At 48.4% G+C, this 18,920-nt stretch overlaps 1 protein-coding gene across 2 annotated transcripts; it reads left to right on the top strand.

Annotated features, from left to right (window-relative positions):
* The first annotated feature begins 1,376 nt into the window (after positions 1–1,376).
* Positions 1,377–16,814, top strand: GTPBP2 (GTP binding protein 2). 2 transcript variants are annotated; one of them, XM_063444189.1, is made up of 12 exons: positions 1,377–1,559; positions 3,092–3,118; positions 3,848–4,032; positions 5,267–5,375; positions 5,596–5,793; positions 9,496–9,670; positions 14,385–14,604; positions 14,836–14,971; positions 15,051–15,109; positions 15,797–15,968; positions 16,167–16,331; positions 16,414–16,814. In XM_063444189.1, the coding sequence occupies exons 1-12, from the start codon at positions 1,419–1,421 to the stop codon at positions 16,576–16,578; spliced, it is 1,752 nt and encodes a 583-aa protein (XP_063300259.1). In that variant the 5' UTR covers positions 1,377–1,418; the 3' UTR covers positions 16,579–16,814. The 2 variants fall into 2 exon arrangements, with proteins under 2 accessions (XP_063300259.1, XP_063300258.1); XM_063444188.1 differs by lacking the exon at positions 1,377–1,559 and adding an exon at positions 1,608–1,626.
* Positions 16,815–18,920: the final 2,106 nt, after the last annotated feature.

Genomic DNA, 18,920 nt, shown 5'->3' with positions numbered 1-18,920 from the left:
CCTCGTCTCGTTCTTGGAGGGAATTGCTGTATCACACTGGGGATTGCTATGCTCTGCATACTCCCTTGAGCTTTAATCACTTAGCCCTTGTTCCTGATACGCTCTCCTGGAGGAGAGGTCTTCCCCACACGGTCCTGGAGGACAGAAGCTGATCCAGGGTGGAAGGAAGACGGCGCGGCTCCAGTTAAGCTACGGCGGTTGTGGAGCCTGCGGTGGTTGTGGTGTCCAGTGCGGTGCTTGTGGTCCTCGGCGCAAGCTAGGAAGCGTCCATCAACGGAGGGTACTCGGTCGGAGTACACGGAGCTCCGTTACAGCTCCCTTTAGAGTGAGAGTAGAGCGCTCCCTTTAGAGAGTAGAGCGCTCCCTTTAGAGAGAGAGTAGAGCGCTCCCTTTAGAAAGAGAGTAGAGCGCTGCTCTTTAGAGATAGTGAGAGCGCTCCCTTTAGAGAGAGTTGAGCGCTGCTCTTTAGAGAGCGTGAGAGCGCTGCCTTGAGTGAGAGCGCTTCCTTTAGAGAGTGAGAGCGCTGCCTTTAGAGAGAGTGAAAGTGCTCCCATTAGAGAGTGAGAGCGCTCCCTTTAGAGAGAGTAGAGTGCTCCCATTAGAGAGAGAGTAGAGCGCTCCCTTTAGAGAGAGTAGAGTGCTTCCATTAGAGAGAGAGTAGAGCGCTCCTATTAGAGAGAGAGTAGAGCGCTCCCTATAGAGAGAAGGTATGTTCGGTGTCGGTTACTCTGGGAGGTCGATATATATCGGATATCTCGGTGCGGATTATAACGTTACGGGATATTATCGCTGTATTCCCGCATTCAGTGACGTTACTCCGTTATTTACTAAGGTGGGAGTTCGGCGTTGGGTTTGGTGAGAGTTCGGCGTTGGGTTCCAGATTTGTGTCGGTTATCATTAAATCTGAAATGCACTCTGAATTCTCACCTTAGTAAATAACCCTCCTGGTTACACAAGGTGACATCAGCCAATGGGCACAGACTACAACTCCCGGCAGGCTATGCGCGGCTGATGCAACAAAAGGTGGGCGGGGCTTAGTGTATATACGCGCGGTTGCTGGGGACGGAGACACGGCTGATGACGTGGGCTCGCTTTCGTCGCGAAGTTGAGTGGGCGGAGCACGCAGGGTACGTCGCTATTGGCTAGTCTAGCGCGGAGTGGGCGTGGTCAGCAGGCGGACATAGTGAAACCAAACATTACGCGCTTCCTGCCGCCAGCTGTTTCTTGTTGTGGGCGTGGCGATGTGAATGCGTGCATCTGATTGGGTGTACGGTGACAGCGTACAGAGCGGATTGGACGGTCTGGGGAGGTTGCTCAGCGCTGATTGGCTGCGGCCGGCCTGCGGAGGCGTGGCTCTCGCTGTGTCCTTAGCTCGGTGTCCGGCCCGGAGAGCGGCCAGACGGGGGGGAGGGGCCGGGATGGAGCCGCGGGTGTTCGAGCTGTTCGGAGCCGGCAGCGGGGGGACCCGGGGGAAACCCAGGGCCAAGAAACCGGGGAAACCGGGGAAAGGGAGAGCCCGGGGCGGCAAGAGCAACAACCCGCCCTACCTACCGCCCGAGGTAAGTACCCCCCGGATATACCGCCCCCCCAGTAACCCCTAGCAACCCGCCCTACCTACCGCCCGAGGTAAGTACCCCCCGGATATACCGCCCCCCTAGCAACCAGTAACCCCTAGCAACCCGCCCTACCTACCGCCGGAGGTAAGTACCCCCCGGATATACCGCCCCCCTAGCAACCAGTAACCCCTAGCAACCCGCCCTACCTACCGCCGGAGGTAAGTACCCCCCGGATATACCGCCCCCCCCCTAGCAACCAGTAACCCCGGATACCCCCCCCCCCGTGTATTTGGATGGAGTGCCCCCCCCAGTGGGTGTGTTTGGATGGAGTGCCCCCCCCAGTGGGTGTGTTTGGATGGAGTGCCCCCCCCCAGTGGGTGTGTTTGGATGGAGTGCCCCCCCCCAGTGGGTGTGTTTGGATGGAGTGCCCCCCCCAGTGGGTGTGTTTGGATGGAGTGCCCCCCCCTAGTGGGTGTGTTTGGATGGAGTGCCCCCCCCTAGTGGGTGTGTTTGGATGGAGTGCCCCCCCCTAGTGGGTGTGTTTGGATGGAGTGCCCCCCCCTAGTGGGTGTGTTTGGATGGAGTGCCCCCCCTAGTGGGTGTGTTTGGATGGAGTGCCCCCCCCCCCTAGTGGGTGTGTTTGGATGGAGTGCCCCCCCCCCCTAGTGGGTGTGTTTGGATGGAGTGCCCCCCCCCCCTAGTGGGTGTGTTTGGATGGAGTGCCCCCCCCCCCTAGTGGGTGTGTTTGGATGGAGTGCCCCCCCCCCCAGTGGGTGTGTTTGGATGGAGTGCCCCCCCCCCCCTAGTGGGTGTGTTTGGATGGAGTGCCCCCCCCCTAGTGGGTGTGTTTGGATGGAGTGCCCCCCCCCTAGTGGGTGTGTTTGGATGGAGTGCCCCCCCCCCTAGTGGGTGTGTTTGGATGGAGTGCCCCCCCCCCCAGTGGGTGTGTTTGGATGGAGTGCCCCCCCCCTAGTGGGTGTGTTTGGATGGAGTGCCCCCCCCCCCCTAGTGGGTGTGTTTGGATGGAGTGCCCCCCCCCCCCCTTAGTGGGTGTGTTTGGATGGAGTGCCCCCCCCCCCCTAGTGGGTGTGTTTGGATGGAGTGCCCCCCCCCCCCTAGTGGGTGTGTTTGGATGGAGTGCCCCCCCCCCCCCTAGTGGGTGTGTTTGGATGGAGTGCCCCCCCCCCCCCTAGTGGGTGTGTTTGGATGGAGTGCCCCCCCCCCCTAGTGGGTGTGTTTGGATGGAGTGCCCCCCCCCCCCTAGTGGGTGTGTTTGGATGGAGTGCCCCCCCCCCTAGTGGGTGTGTTTGGATGGAGTGCCCCCCCCCCCAGTGGGTGTGTTTGGATGGAGTGCCCCCCCCCCCTAGTGGGTGTGTTTGGATGGAGTGCCCCCCCCCCTAGTGGGTGTGTTTGGATGGAGTGCCCCCCCCCCCCCTAGTGGGTGTGTTTGGATGGAGTGCCCGTCCCCCCCGGGTATGGTGCCTGTCACAGAGATTAGATTGTCTCACTGATCCTGTTGTCTATTTGTGTTTCAGGCAGAGGAAGGCAATATAGAATATAAGGTAAGAATATAATTCCGCTGCCTAATGTATAATGTTGAATTAGTCCCTTTAATCTGCATAGGGCTGAAGTGGTTCTATTCCCCTGCCGCTGTCCCTCCATTGTTTGAGAAGTGTAACACGAAGGCTCCCTGGCCTTCCAAAGCAGCCGGGCTGTATGTCTAAGGCAGAGATTCGCACACTCTCAACCATTTACAGCCACCCATTGCTGCTCAGAGTACATCTTTTAACACTAAGTAAAAGTATGGCGCCAGAAGATCCCAGACACTATAACCACTTCAATTATATCAAGCTGTTACAGTGCCTCCTTAAAATTCCAAGTCCTGGCCTTGCTTAAAGGAACACTCCATGGACATTAAACACTTCAGCTGGAGTCTGTCCTCTTTTTTTCCCACAGCTTGTAAAAGTGCCTATTTCAATTGAAGCTAGCCAGGGATAGTTATCTTCTGCTTCCAGTGGGCCTCCCCCATTAGCTGCACTAAAATTCATCTAGTAAAGCGGTCACTGCCTGCGGCGTGCTCTTGGCTCCAGCGCAGAAGCTGACTTGCGTATTCCCCAGCACAGACTAAAAGTTTATATCAGTGAGAGATGGAAGAATTGCAAAGGCTGCAGACCGCAAGAAGAAAGCAATGCAGAAAATATAGAGGTTTTCTTTGGGGTTGAACTAAATAGTGGGGAGAACTCAATAGTTTGCTCTCTGTCTCTTAATGCGTCTTTATATTCTACCAACAGCTGAAACTTGTCAACCCCTCCCAGTATCGGTTTGAGCATCTGGTGACACAGATGAAGTGGCGTCTCCAGGAGGGCCGTGGGGAGGCTGTGTACCAGATTGGGGTGGAAGACAATGGTCTCTTGGTGGGATTATCCGAGGAGGAAATGAAAGCCTCTATGCAAACCCTGCGTCGCATGGCAGACAAGTATGGACTCTGTGTGTTTGTGTGCGTCTGTTGTATACTCTTGCAGGTTTTGAAATGAATTGACAAGGTTGTGGCTGTAGTTGACCTCCTACTAAAGTAGTCAATCTGTGTACATCCTTATATGTATGTTAGGCAATATTTCACATAAATCATTTGGACCACACAATACACACACAGTTTACGTATATGTCAATGGGCTTGGCCCTGGTGTTTATTTAAAGCTTAATAGGGGCCATAATGTAATAACGGTAATCTTTACATAAAATCGTCACCACCTAATTGCTGGTCAGTCATAGCTAACCTGACCGACCGCCTTTTATATACAACCATTTACCACCATATCCTTCCTCAGAACTTGAACCTGATGATGACTTTTGCCCCAATGCTTCATAACAGCACAACATTAATTCTAAAGAAAGTTCGTAAATAGGGGAGGGTGGGGGTCTGTCCGTACTGATCCTGACCTTTTGGAAACCGCTGCCAGGGATTGCGCTTGTGATGTTGCTCTCTGCTTCGCTCGCATCCCCTGCTACCCAACTTAACCAGGGGTCATGGACTTGACTTTCCCTAACAATAGAGCAAGGTCCGCTTAACCCTTTATTGCCACCATACATATGACACTGGTAATGCTTGTTACATCTGTTTTTCATACAAATAACCGCACCACAACTACTGTTTGTATTTATTCATTCTCTTTTGAACAGACAGGTAGCCCTTTACGCTTAATTTTCTTTTTTTTTTTTTAAGTAGAAATAGGTTGGGTCAGGAGTCGGAACTTCTGATACTCCAGATATTGTAGATTACATCTCCTGTAATGTTATTACAGATGTAACGCTGGAAAAGTATCAGGTAAGATGGAATGCTGGAAGTTGCCTACACCTGGGTTAGACCCTTACTCCTCCAGGAGTCTTAACATTCCTGGTCTCTGCCACTCCTGCCAGCATTTCTTCCGTGGTGGGAGTGGTTGTTGTACCTGTAGTGATGGTATCCCTGGAGCTCTGCAGACTTCTCTTGCGGCTATTGGGACACCTGCTATGGAGGGCTACTTCCTAATTCCATCATTTCAGCCAGGCACTGGAAAGGAAGGTGTCTGTGTTGTTGGTGGAATGTCTGCATGGATTCCTGTGTGTGTTTTATACATTTTTTGTCTGCATGGTTGGATAAAAACATTTGGCACACCGTGTATATGGCTATGCGTCTCCTGAGCAGTATCTATATGTCTGTATCCTTTCAGGGTTGGGGCAGATATCACGGTTCTCCGAGAGAGGGAGGTGGAATATGACAGTGACAGCCCCAGGCACATAACAGAGGTTCTAATACGTAAAGTGCCGGACAACCAGCAGGTAAAGGACTGGCCACATCTGAAAATGAACTGAAGTCACTCTCTGCCTTCACACTGACTGCAAAGTAGAGTAGTCTCATTCTGTTGCACTGTGGGTTTATAAAGATGCACGTACCTCCAGCTGTCCCTTTGGGCAGACTAGATGGGCCGAATGGTTCTTCTCTGCCGTCACATTCTATGTTTCTATGCATTGTATTCTCTGACCTTTTCTGTTCCCCCAGTTCTTGGATCTGCGGGTTGCTGTGCTTGGTAACGTAGACTCTGGGAAATCCACACTGCTGGGTGTATTGACACAGGGTGAATTAGACAATGGCCGTGGCCGGGCAAGGTTGAATCTCTTCCGCCACCTTCACGAAATCCAATCTGGGCGGACATCCAGCATTAGCTTCGAAATTTTGGGCTTTAACAGTAAAGGAGAGGTGAGAAGCAAGTGGCTGTGTGTGAGCAGCATGTGGGTATGGATGAAAGGGTGCTTTATTCAAGGACACAGCTTTCAGCCTTTTCAGCACATACTGTAAAAGATAGAGATAGCGGTAAAATGTTTTTTGTTTTTGTGTGTGTGATTTGTTTGCAAATATGTGACCTGTGTCTGGACTTAAGAGACGATAAGGTGTATCCTTGTCAGGATTCTGTGAGTTGCTTTTGGTCCTATTCCTTTTTACAGCTTTTCAAGATTCTGCACTGTGACGCTGTCTCCTGCTGTTCTCTCCAAGCGTTTAAGACATGACCTACTGGGATTGTAATCTGACCTGCTGGGCTGCTATGAACCTGTTACCCCTCCACCTGTCTGGCCCATTAAAGGACAACTGTCCTCAAATGTTCACTTTTTCCTTTTTTTATTAAGCTGAGTAGCCCTTCTCTACCTGCTGTTATTGCTCTGTGTGAGCCTGCTGCAGCAGGTTAGCTGGTCAGCTAGGAGTAGCCATATAAGAAGTGAAAATGTTCTGATTGTTGTCTTTTTAAGGTCTCTCTGGCCATAGCTCATCAATGTCTTAAGAGTTTTTTTTCAGGTGTTGTGTATGTCATGTTAGCAGTAAGACATGAGCCGCAGCTTACGGTTTTCTGCCAACAAAACAATATATTGCGTACTAGATTAATATTTCGTGTAACTCTTGTCTAAGGAATAAAATGCTACACTATAAATAAAAAATGTTCTGCAGATTTACCTCTACTTATAGATAACTACTGATTCTTAATAAATACCCTAACGTTTTGTATATCTCCTATTTCGATGCTAGTCAGCTGATTTTGGTCATTACAAGTCACATGTTGCTCTTAATTGAAAGCAGGAAACTGTAATAATCTGGCATATTGGGTCTGTGCGTGTAATAACCGAACCTGGTCCTAGGTTACTAATAAACGATATACCAGGGATGGATTCCTACTAACAGTGCATACACTTACAATAAATAAATACGTTTACATCACACAAACTGCTGAAATCACTCACAGTGCTGTAACAGTATTTTCTCTTCCAGGAGGAAGGGATAAACCAACGCAACTCTGAGCTCATTTTCTCATTCTATTTCTCCATTTTTACATTTCTTTAGATATTGTACACTTTAAATTAAGACCAGCTATGTCTGGGAAAGATTAATGAATCTTTGTGTTCATGAGGGCTATACAATGTATCCCAAACAAGCTATGTTATTATCATAGGCATTTCTAATTCCTCTTTAATAGTCTATCTCCTGGGAACTTTACAATTCTTTTGAGAGGAACACTGACTAACTGTTTAAAAAACGCTTGTAAAAGCTGCCGAACATTCGTCTGCAGCCTTTGCAAGAACTCCCATTCTAACCCCTCCCAAACGTTGTGTCTGTCCAATCACAGACTTCCCAATGCAGTTCAATGAGAAGTCTGTGCAAGGCGGCTGCTCCTTGAGTTTATCTTCACTGAGCTAAACAACCAGGAAGTAACAGGACCGGCTTTCTGACTGACAGCCAGGGGGTATAACAAGATTAACAAGCCCTGCAGCCCAAGCCAAGTGCCTGCGTATGATGTTATTGTATCATGCTGGACATGTGCAGGTTTTCAGATTAAAAAAAACTAGGTCAACCATGCATCCATTTTGGCTACTTTGGCCTTAAAGGACCACTCTAGTGCCAGGAAAACATACACCTTTTCCCGCCCGGCTCTGGAAAGGGGAAAGGGGTTAAATCTTACCTTTTTCCAGCGTTGGGCGGAGAGCTCTTCTCCTCCCCGTCCGCTGAATGCGCATGCGCGGCAAGAGCTGCGCGCGCATTCAGCCGGTCACATAGGAAAGCATTCATAATGCTTTCCTATGGACGCTTGCGTGCTCTCACTGTGATTTTCACAGTGAGAATCACGCAAGCGCCTCTAGCGGCTGTCAATGAGACAGCCACTAGAGGAAATAGGGGAAGGCTTAACTAATTGATAAACATAGCAGTTTCTCTGAAACTGCTATGTTTATAAAAAAATTAGTTAACCCTAGCTGGACCTGGCACCCAGACCACTTCATTAGGCTGAAGTGGTCTGGGTGCCTAGAGTGGTCCTTTAAATTTAAAATGCTAATTAAAGTCCTAACTATTGTCAGTTTAGTGAATAATCCTGCCTGTATTTAAATGGCTCTCCTCCCCCTCTATACAGCTCATGTTTTTGGAAGCCTGTCTGTTACACCTATGTCAGAGGGGCTGGATTGTATTATACACTGCAGTGAGGAAGTGACTTTTCATTTATTAGACTGTGGTAGCTGAGTTGCATAAACTCTGGTTTTGTACAAACCTGATTTGTCCCCCGAATAATGCCATGAGTATGTAATCCTATAATATGGCTTAAAATAAAGCTGTTTTCTCATGGTGTGAACGTTTAGCAATAATGCAGGTATGGATTGCCCTGGATCTGCTAGATGTACATACTGCCTGTTGCATCCCAGCCTTTGCACAAGTTTCTTTCCAATTAACAAATCATTTTAAAGCTTTGGGCGTTTTAGTGGACGGTCCTGTGTCTGTCTGCTGCTCAGGCCTGTAACAACATGAATCAAGCTCTCTCTTTGACAGTCTTGTGCATATCCCATAAACCCTTGCACAACAAAGTTTCTATGTTATGTTATTCTGTAGTCATTGGTACTTTGCATTCATAAATTGCAGCAATCTGGTATGTCTTGTTAACTTGCTTAGCAGCTCCTTCATATTTGTGTCTTTAGTCTCGTCGATCAAGTAAAAAATCACTATGTTAAAGAAATGTTCCTAGTCCACTATTTGGTTTGGGGCTCACACCCCAGTCTGAGGTTTGCGCATTGAGTGTGCCATGAGCTGCACTCGAGCCAGTGGACCTAGAGGGCTTTGTGTTGTAGTCGTGAGTGTGTCCCTGTGGGGTTAGGAAGTGTACATAGCTGTAAGGAAAGCATATTCCTTGTAACACACACATTAATCGCGCATGGACTGAATGACCGTACACCAAACTAGAGGAATTCTATGTTGTGATAGTAGCGAGCCTTTTTTTACGTTAATTTGTAACGCTACAATTCTTTGGCATTCTGTGGGACGTGCTCTCTGTATTTAAAGGCAGCTTGTGGTTACAATGACTAAACTACGACTAAAACTGCTTTTTTAGTCAAAAGGACTATAACTAAAACTAAATTGAAATTTGCCGCAAAAATTAACATTGCACAAAATGGCTGTTGAAGGGGCAAAAGAGACAGACCAGCTGGGGAGAGAGACACCTAGAGGGGCTGGGGAAGGGACAAAAGAGACAGGGGTTTTAACTAAACCCATTAGATTTTAGTTGAGTTGACTAAAACAATTCAGATGACTAAAATGGCTTTTTAGTCCAGACTATGACTAAAACTCAATTAAGATTTGCTGCCAAAATTAACACTGTGCTGTTAGGCCTATCTTGGTTTCATTCTGACATCTAGTCCAGGTATGTGTTAAATGTAATGGGAGCATTGGTTTCACCAATATCAATTGTATCCTCTGTCTGGGTAACTAGCAGGTTTAGCCAGGACTGACTCCTCAGAGCTAGATTCGATTCTGATTGGTCTTCTGGGATGACCATTTAGGATTGGCGGATTGGGAAACTATGGACAGTGTGCACTGCTTACTGGTGATTGGTTGAATAACTCACTGATACCTGTCCTCCCTTCTTCCCTGTGACAGGTGGTGAATTACAGTGAATCTCGCACGGCAGAGCAGATCTGTGAAACTGCCTCCAAGATGATCACATTCATAGACTTAGCTGGTCACCACAAGTACTTGAAAACCACCATCTTTGGTCTCACCAGTTACTGTCCTGACTTTGCCATGCTGGTGGTGAGCGCCAACACTGGTATTGGTGAGTGTTGTTGCCACAGATCCCAGCTGATGATGTAACAATAGCAGATTCCTCCCCACGCCTGGGAGTTGAGGTATCGGCAAGACTTGGCGATATGGCGGATACCAGGGTCCTCTCTCACCAAGATCAAATACTGGGCCAGCCTCCTCTGACTAACATCAAATACTGGGCCAGCCTCCTCTCACTAACTTCAAATACTGGGCCAGCCTCCTCTCACTAACTTCAAATACTGAGCCAGCCTCCTCTCACTAACTTCAAATACTGAGCCAGCCTCCTCTCACTAACATCAAATACTGAGCCAGCCTCCTCTCACTAACTTCAAATACTGAGCCAGCCTCCTCTCACTAACTTCAAATACTGGGCCAGCCTCCTCTGACTAACTTCAAATACTGAGCCAGCCTCCTCTCACTAACTTCAAATACTGAGCCAGCCTCCTCTCACTAACTTCAAATACTGGGCCAGCCTCCTCTCACTAACTTCAAATACTGGGCCAGCCTCCTCTCACTAACTTCAAATACTGGGCCAGCCTCCTCTCACTGACATCAAATACTGAGCCAGCCTCCTCTGACTAACTTCAAATACTGGGCCAGCCTCCTCTGACTAACATCAAATACTGGGCCAGCCTCCTCTGACTAACATCAAATACTGGGCCAGCCTCCTCTGACTAACATCAAATACTGGGCCAGCCTCCTCTGACTAACATCAAATACTGGGCCAGCCTCCTCTGACTAACATCAAATACTGGGCCAGCCTCCTCTGACTAACATCAAATACTGAGCCAGCCTCCTCTCACTAACATCAAATACTGAGCCAGCCTCCTCTCACTAACATCAAATACTGAGCCAGCCTCCTCTCACTGACATCAAATACTGAGCCAGCCTCCTCTCACTAACATCAAATACTGGGCCAGCCTCCTCTCACTAACATCAAATACTGAGCCAGCCTCCTCTCACTAACATCAAATACTGAGCCAGCCTCCTCTCACTAACTTCAAATACTGGGCCAGCCTCCTCTCACTGACATCAAATACTGGGCCAGCCTCCTCTCACTGACATCAAATACTGAGCCAGCCTCCTCTGACTAACATCAAATACTGAGCCAGCCTCCTCTGACTAACTTCAAATACTGGGCCAGCCTCCTCTGACTAACATCAAATACTGGGCCAGCCTCCTCTGACTAACATCAAATACTGGGCCAGCCTCCTCTGACTAACTTCAAATACTGGGCCAGCCTCCTCTCACTAACTTCAAATACTGGGCCAGCCTCCTCTGACTAACTTCAAATACTGGGCCAGCCTCCTCTCACTAACTTCAAATACTGGGCTAGCCTCCTCTGACTAACATCAAATACTGAGCCAGCCTCCTCTGACTAACATCAAATACTGAGCCAGCCTCCTCTCACTGACATCAAATACTGGGCTAGCCTCCTCTGACTAACATCAAATACTGGGCCAGCCTCCTCTCACTGACATCAAATACTGACCCAGCCTCCTCTCACTGACATCAAATACTGGGCTAGCCTCCTCTGACTAACATCAAATACTGAACCAGCCTCCTCTGACTAACATCAAATACTGAGCCAGCCTCCTCTCACTAACATCAAATACTGGGCCAGCCTCCTCTGACTAACATCAAATACTGAGCCAGCCTCCTCTCACTAACTTCAAATACTGAGCCAGCCTCCTCTCACTAACTTCAAATACTGGGCCAGCCTCCTCTGACTAACTTCAAATACTGGGCCAGCCTCCTCTCACTAACTTCAAATACTGGGCTAGCCTCCTCTGACTAACATCAAATACTGAGCCAGCCTCCTCTGACTAACATCAAATACTGAGCCAGCCTCCTCTCACTGACATCAAATACTGGGCTAGCCTCCTCTGACTAACATCAAATACTGGGCCAGCCTCCTCTCACTAACATCAAATACTGACCCAGCCTCCTCTCACTGACATCAAATACTGGGCTAGCCTCCTCTGACTAACATCAAATACTGGGCTAGCCTCCTCTGACTAACATCAAATACTGAACCAGCCTCCTCTGACTAACATCAAATACTGAGCCAGCCTCCTCTCACTAACATCAAATACTGGGCCAGCCTCCTCTGACTAACATCAAATACTGAGCCAGCCTCCTCTCACTAACTTCAAATACTGAGCCAGCCTCCTCTCACTAACTTCAAATACTGGGCCAGCCTCCTCTGACTAACATCAAATACTGAGCCAGCCTCCTCTCACTAACTTCAAATACTGGGCCAGCCTCCTCTCACTAACTTCAAATACTGGGCCAGCCTCCTCTCACTAACTTCAAATACTGGGCCAGCCTCCTCTCACTGACATCAAATACTGAGCCAGCCTCCTCTGACTAACTTCAAATACTGGGCCAGCCTCCTCTGACTAACATCAAATACTGGGCCAGCCTCCTCTGACTAACATCAAATACTGGGCCAGCCTCCTCTGACTAACATCAAATACTGGGCCAGCCTCCTCTGACTAACATCAAATACTGGGCCAGCCTCCTCTGACTAACATCAAATACTGGGCCAGCCTCCTCTGACTAACATCAAATACTGGGCCAGCCTCCTCTGACTAACATCAAATACTGGGCCAGCCTCCTCTGACTAACATCAAATACTGAGCCAGCCTCCTCTCACTAACATCAAATACTGAGCCAGCCTCCTCTCACTAACTTCAAATACTGGGCCAGCCTCCTCTCACTGACATCAAATACTGGGCCAGCCTCCTCTCACTGACATCAAATACTGAGCCAGCCTCCTCTGACTAACATCAAATACTGAGCCAGCCTCCTCTGACTAACTTCAAATACTGGGCCAGCCTCCTCTGACTAACATCAAATACTGGGCCAGCCTCCTCTGACTAACATCAAATACTGGGCCAGCCTCCTCTGACTAACTTCAAATACTGGGCCAGCCTCCTCTCACTAACTTCAAATACTGGGCCAGCCTCCTCTGACTAACTTCAAATACTGGGCCAGCCTCCTCTCACTAACTTCAAATACTGGGCTAGCCTCCTCTGACTAACATCAAATACTGAGCCAGCCTCCTCTCACTAACTTCAAATACTGGGCCAGCCTCCTCTCACTAACTTCAAATACTGGGCCAGCCTCCTCTCACTAACATCAAATACTGACCCAGCCTCCTCTCACTGACATCAAATACTGGGCTAGCCTCCTCTGACTAACATCAAATACTGGGCTAGCCTCCTCTGACTAACATCAAATACTGAACCAGCCTCCTCTGACTAACATCAAATACTGAGCCAGCCTCCTCTCACTAACATCAAATACTGGGCCAGCCTCCTCTGACTAACATCAAATACTGAGCCAGCCTCCTCTCACTAACTTCAAATACTGAGCCAGCCTCCTCTCACTAACTTCAAATACTGGGCCAGCCTCCTCTGACTAACATCAAATACTGAGCCAGCCTCCTCTCACTAACTTCAAATACTGAGCCAGCCTCCTCTCACTAACTTCAAATACTGGGCCAGCCTCCTCTCACTAACTTCAAATACTGGGCCAGCCTCCTCTCACTAACTTCAAATACTGGGCCAGCCTCCTCTCACTGACATCAAATACTGGGCCAGCCTCCTCTGACTAACTTCAAATACTGGGCCAGCCTCCTCTCACTAACATCAAATACTGGGCCAGCCTCCTCTCACTAACATCAAATACTGAGCCAGCCTCCTCTGACTAACATCAAATACTGGGCCAGCCTCCTCTGACTAACATCAAATACTGAGCCAGCCTCCTCTCACTGACATCAAATACTGGGCTAGCCTCCTCTGACTGACATCAAATACTGGGCCAGCCTCCTCTGACTAACATCAAATACTGGGCCAGCCTCCTCTGACTAACATCAAATACTGGGCCAGCCTCCTCTGACTAACTTCAAATACTGGGCCAGCCTCCTCTCACTGACATCAAATACTGAGCCAGCCTCCTCTCAACAAGATCAAATACTGTACCCTCCCCTTCTAACCCCGCCCAGACTTTCTGTGGCTGTCCAATCACAGACTTCCCAATGCAGCTCAATGAGAAGTCTTTGCACGGCAGGTGCTCTGGGCAGTTGCTGCCTCTTGAGTTTATCTCTACTGAGCTAAACAACCAGGAAGTAACAGGACCATCAGTCTGACAGCCAGGGGGTGCAATCAGTATTATTTAGAAAAGTGTAAATTTCAATTGGAATCTGCTCTTTTTGCAAAAATAGAGGACACACTCTTCTCGCAAAGCTTTTCAGCAAAATAAAACTAAATGTAGAAATCCACCGTTCCTTTCATGTAACTGGGCGACTCCACAGTAATCACTGATTTTCAATCTTCTATTTATTGAATAAATTCCAGATAAGTGTATTTTCCCAAACTGTCCTGGCTGCCTCTAGGTTCCTGTAAATTCCTTTATCTGATTGCTGTCATGGTGATTGCCGTCATGGTGATTGCCGTCATGGTGATTGCCGTCATGGTGATTGCCGTCATGGTGATTGCCGTCATGGTGATTGCCGTCATGGTGATTGCCGTCATGGTGATTGCTGTCATGGCTCAGTCCACATCTGCATATAATAGTTTTTAAGGTGTGAAATGAAACCATCTCTGTATTAGCCTGTGAAATGATTTAGGGTATGAGACCCCACGGGAGTGTTTTTTTTTTTTGTTTTTTTTTGGATAGTGACCTGGGCATCACTGATGTCTCCTTTTTCCCTGCAGCAGGCACCACAAGGGAGCACCTGGGTCTGGCCATGGCGCTGAAAGTTCCTTTCTTCCTGGTGGTCAGTAAAGTGGATTTGTGCTCATTATCCACTGTAGAACGAACACTTAGACAGCTGGAGCGGACACTCAAGCAGCCTGGTTGTAACAAGGTGCCATTCATGGTGCGCTCAGAGGATGATGCCGTAACTGCAGCCCAGCAGTTTGCACAATCACCAAAGTAAGGGGTGCAGTAATCCTTGGGGGATCCACTTGTAAATCTCACAGCAATACCTAGGCTTTCTGGAGGTTTTCTCTCCATGCTCTCTGTCTCTGGCAGGTTGTGTCCCGATACCCTCTGCTTCCTTTAGCGTTCAACTCAGTGGCCACTCCACTGTACATTGGGATCCTCAATAGCATTTCCACTGTTCTGTGTGCCCCCCCAATACCTTTTTATTTCCCTTTATTATAGCATCACACCGATCTTCGCCCTGTCCAGTGTTTCTGGGGAATCTTTGGAACTCCTCAAAGTCTTCCTGAATATTTTGCCCCCCCTCACTAATAGCCACGAACAGGAAGAACTGATGCAGCAGCTACCGGAGTTCCAGGTGGGTCTTGGGTCATCTGAGGATGTTTAGTTCATGTTTATGTTTAGTCTGGCAGCTGAAAACCCCTTTCTTCTTGCAGGTTGATGAAATCTATTCTGTGCCTGAAGTAGGAACCGTTGTGGGAGGAACACTGTACAGGTGGGGGTCCTCTGACAATCAACAAATTAGGGAATTGAATCGGAATAGTGGTCATATCTAGAAAGGATTACAGGAGTTAGTTGGGGACTGAAAGGTACAGTGTAAGGTAGGATTACAGAAGTTAGTTTAGGGGTGTATAGGAGGGTTACAAGAGTTATTATGGAGGTGAGAGCGACCGTGTATGGGAGGATGATAGTAGTTAGTGTGAGGGTCAGTGGGACTGTGTATGGTAGTGTTACAGGAGTTAGTGTGAGGGTCAGTGGGACTCTGTATGGTAGTGTTACAGGAGTTACTGTGAGGGTCAGTGGGACTCTGTATGGTAGTGTTACAGGAGTTAGTGTGAGGGTCAGTGGGACTGTGTATGGTAGTGTTACTGTGAGGGTCAGTGGGACTCTGTATGGTAGTGTTACTGTGAGGGTCAGTGGGACTCTGTATGGTAGTGTTACAGGAATTAGTGTGAGGGTCAGTGGGACTGTGTATGCTACGGTTACAGGAATTAGTGTGAGGGTCAGTGGGCTGTGTATGGTACGGTTACAGGAATTAGTGTGGGGGTGTGTAAGGGGGGGCTACAGGAATTTGAATTGATGGGTGTGATTGTAGGGAAGTAGAGCTCATGATATAATCCAGATTGACCAGGCCAAGTTGTGGAAGCAGGCCTGCTGAGTACTGTGGTTTATTTCTTTGTAGTGGTGTCTGTAAAGAAGGGGAACGCCTGGTGGTCGGCCCCACAGATGGAGGGGGGTTCCTGCCCCTGAAAGTGTGTAGTATACAGAGGAATCGTTCTGCATGTCGTGTGCTGCGTGCTGGGCAGGCTGCGACACTTGCACTGGGAGCGTTTGACCGTTCGCTCCTACGGAAGGTGAGTACAAAGAGATTCCCCTTAACTGACAATGATAGTAATAATTACTATACAGAAAGGGGTTCTAGGTCAGTCCACTTGACCCCCAAATGGTTGGATTATTGGCAAAACCTGGGCTGAGGGAACATGAGGACGGGGCTGTTTTGAAAATCCTGGCCTACTGTTTCAATGTGTATCTGATGTGCTTGCTCTCTGCAGGGCATGGTGATGGTTAGTCCGGAGATGCTGCCCACTGTGTGCTGGGTGTTTGAGGCTGAGATTGTGCTGCTGTTTCATGCCACTTCATGTCGCCGTGGAGTGCAGGTCACAGTGCACGTGGGAAATGTCAGACAAACGGCTGTCCTGGAGCATATACATGGCAAGGTGAGACGACAAGGACACATGCTTTCTCTTCTTTTTTCCTATCCACTCTTTTCTGATTATTTTTTTCTTGTGTCTGCTGTAGGATGAACTTCGAACTGGGGAGAAGGCTGTTGTACGTTTCCGATTTATTAAACACCCGGAATACTTAAAAATTGGGACCAAACTCCTATTCAGAGAGGGCGTAACTAAGGGTATTGGACATGTGTGCAGTCTGCAGGTTATTGCCACGGAGACCGGTGGCCTCTGACACCTCCAGCAAGAATGGAAGGGGTTCATGTCCTTTCCATGCTACACAGAATCACCAGCCACGGAACACACCATATGATGAGGGAGCCATGCTGGTTGTTCCAGATAGGGAACATGTCTCCATCAGTCTCCCTGTCAGGTTTTAGCCTTTGCTCTACAGTAATCTGAATGGTCAGCCAAACCATTTTACAAGCGCTTTTTGGCTTGGTTTTTGTTCTCATTTATAAATCCCTTGGCTTCCTTGTTTGGCCTGAATGAAGAATTTACAGAAGCCAGATGTGTGCCCCATGCGGGTGGAGGACTGGAGTGTTTATTTGCAGAGCTGAGATTTCCTGAAAACGTACAGCGCAACAAGAATTGCTTGTTCCAGGATTACAGGGGCCACTTCCTTACAACTACTGAGGTGGCAATCTCCAACTAACGAGCACTAAGTCCCTCTTCCCAGATACTAAAAAGAACATCCCCCTCCCTTTCAGTCTTTAAATAAACAGTATAGAGCCACCCCCTATGTTTTCTAAGGATAGCTACATGATTTTATATATAATATTCCTTTGAATCAATAAAACGAGGTACCCATTTCCCTGTCTGAGCTGAAGGCTAGGGCAGCCTTAGAGGTTTAGCCACAACCTTCACTAAAGGTTCACTTTGCCCAGTGTAGAACAATAGCTTCCCCCACTACAGGATTATTTAGCCCATAATGATCACAGATAGCCCCAGGATTGGCATAAGGTTCTTGTGAAATTATCTGGGTCTCAGTGTGCCTCCCTACCTTTTCACCCCTGGCATGTCCTCCTCCATCCTGCCTTTTTACCTTCCTTGGAACAGAAGCCCTCCATCTCCTCTTTTCTGTGCCTTCCAATGATCCTATTTCGCTTGCTGCTAATCCTCTTCCCATACTCTTCCCTCGCCTGGTGCTAATCATCTTCGCGTGCTAGTCCCCTTCCCGTGCTCCTCGTGCACCTGGCGCTAATCCCCTTCCCGTGCTCCTCCAGTGCTTGGCGCTAATCCCCTTCCCGTGCTCCTCCAGTGCTTGGCGCTAATCCCCTTCCCGTGCTCCTCCAGTGCTTGGCGCTAATCCCCTTCCCGTGCTCCTCCAGTGCTTGGAGCTAATCCCCTTCCAGTGCTTGGCGCTAATCCCCTTCCCGTGCTCCTCCAGTGCTTGGCGCTCATCCCCTTCCCGTGCTCCTCCAGTGCTCGGCGCTAATCCCCTTCCAGTGCTTGGCGCTCATCCCCTTCCCGTGCTCCTCCAGTGCTTGGCGCTCATCCCCTTCCCGTGCTCCTCCAGTGCTTGGCGCTCATCCCCTTCCCGTGCTCGGCGCTCATCCCCTTCCCGTGCTCCTCCAGTGCTCGGCGCTAATCCCCTTCCCGTGCTCCTCCAGTGCTTGGCGCTCATCCCCTTCCCGTGCTCCTCCAGTGCTTGGCGCTCATCCCCTTCCCGTGCTCGGCGCTAATCCCCTTCCCTGTGTTCCTCTCGCCTGGTGGAAATCCCTTCTCATGCTCCTCCCTCTCCTGGAGCAGGTTCTCTTTCCACACTCCTCCCTCCCAATCCTGCTGTCCTCTGCCCTCTCCATTCTCCTTTGCGGCTGCCCTTTTTCCTTCAGCAGTTTTATTGCAGGGATATATTTCCACATATTGTGTGCATTTGTAGATTTTGTTTGCACGCGCTGTACAGAATAAAGTGTTTTACAGAGTACCATAGTATCTACATCCTACGGCTGCATTTTATTTCACAAGTGGGTGCAGAAACATGGCCTTCACCTCCAGCTGTCTAACTAAAGGTAAACATATTCTGAATATGCAAAACTTGAGAAATAATTTGTAGGTGTGTTAATTAAAAACCCAAAACAAACTTCCCCACACCAGTCTTTAAGTGGCTCAACTCCATCTTTTAGAGATCTGTGTAATCTCTGTGTATGGGTTAATGTTAAAGGGACACTAAAGTCTCCCAGACCAACTTCATCTCGATGGATTTCAATGAAGTGGTCTAGGTGCAGTGGTTCTGCCATTTTAACCCTGTGATATAAATTAAGGTTATTGTTTTTAAAAATTACAATGTTTACATGGATGGTAGGCAATTTTCTGCATAAATAACTTAGACCACACAAACACAGACACGGTTTATTTTTATTTAAATGGTCTAGGCCAGTGATGGCGAACCTTTTTAAACCCGAGTGCCCAAACCGCATTAATTTTTTTTCCTTAAAGTGCCAACACGGCAATTAAACCTCAATACTGAGGTTTAAGTTTAGAAAAAACAACTCATACTGTTGTCCAAATTAATTACCGTATATACTCGTGTATAAGTCGATCTCATGTATAAGTCGAGTGCAGTTTTGTGACCAA

Source organism: Pelobates fuscus, chromosome 2, assembly GCF_036172605.1.
Source record: "Pelobates fuscus isolate aPelFus1 chromosome 2, aPelFus1.pri, whole genome shotgun sequence".
NCBI lineage: Eukaryota > Metazoa > Chordata > Amphibia > Anura > Pelobatidae > Pelobates > Pelobates fuscus.
Note: the sequence above shows the minus strand (reverse complement) of the source record. Positions and strands in the feature narration are given on the sequence as shown.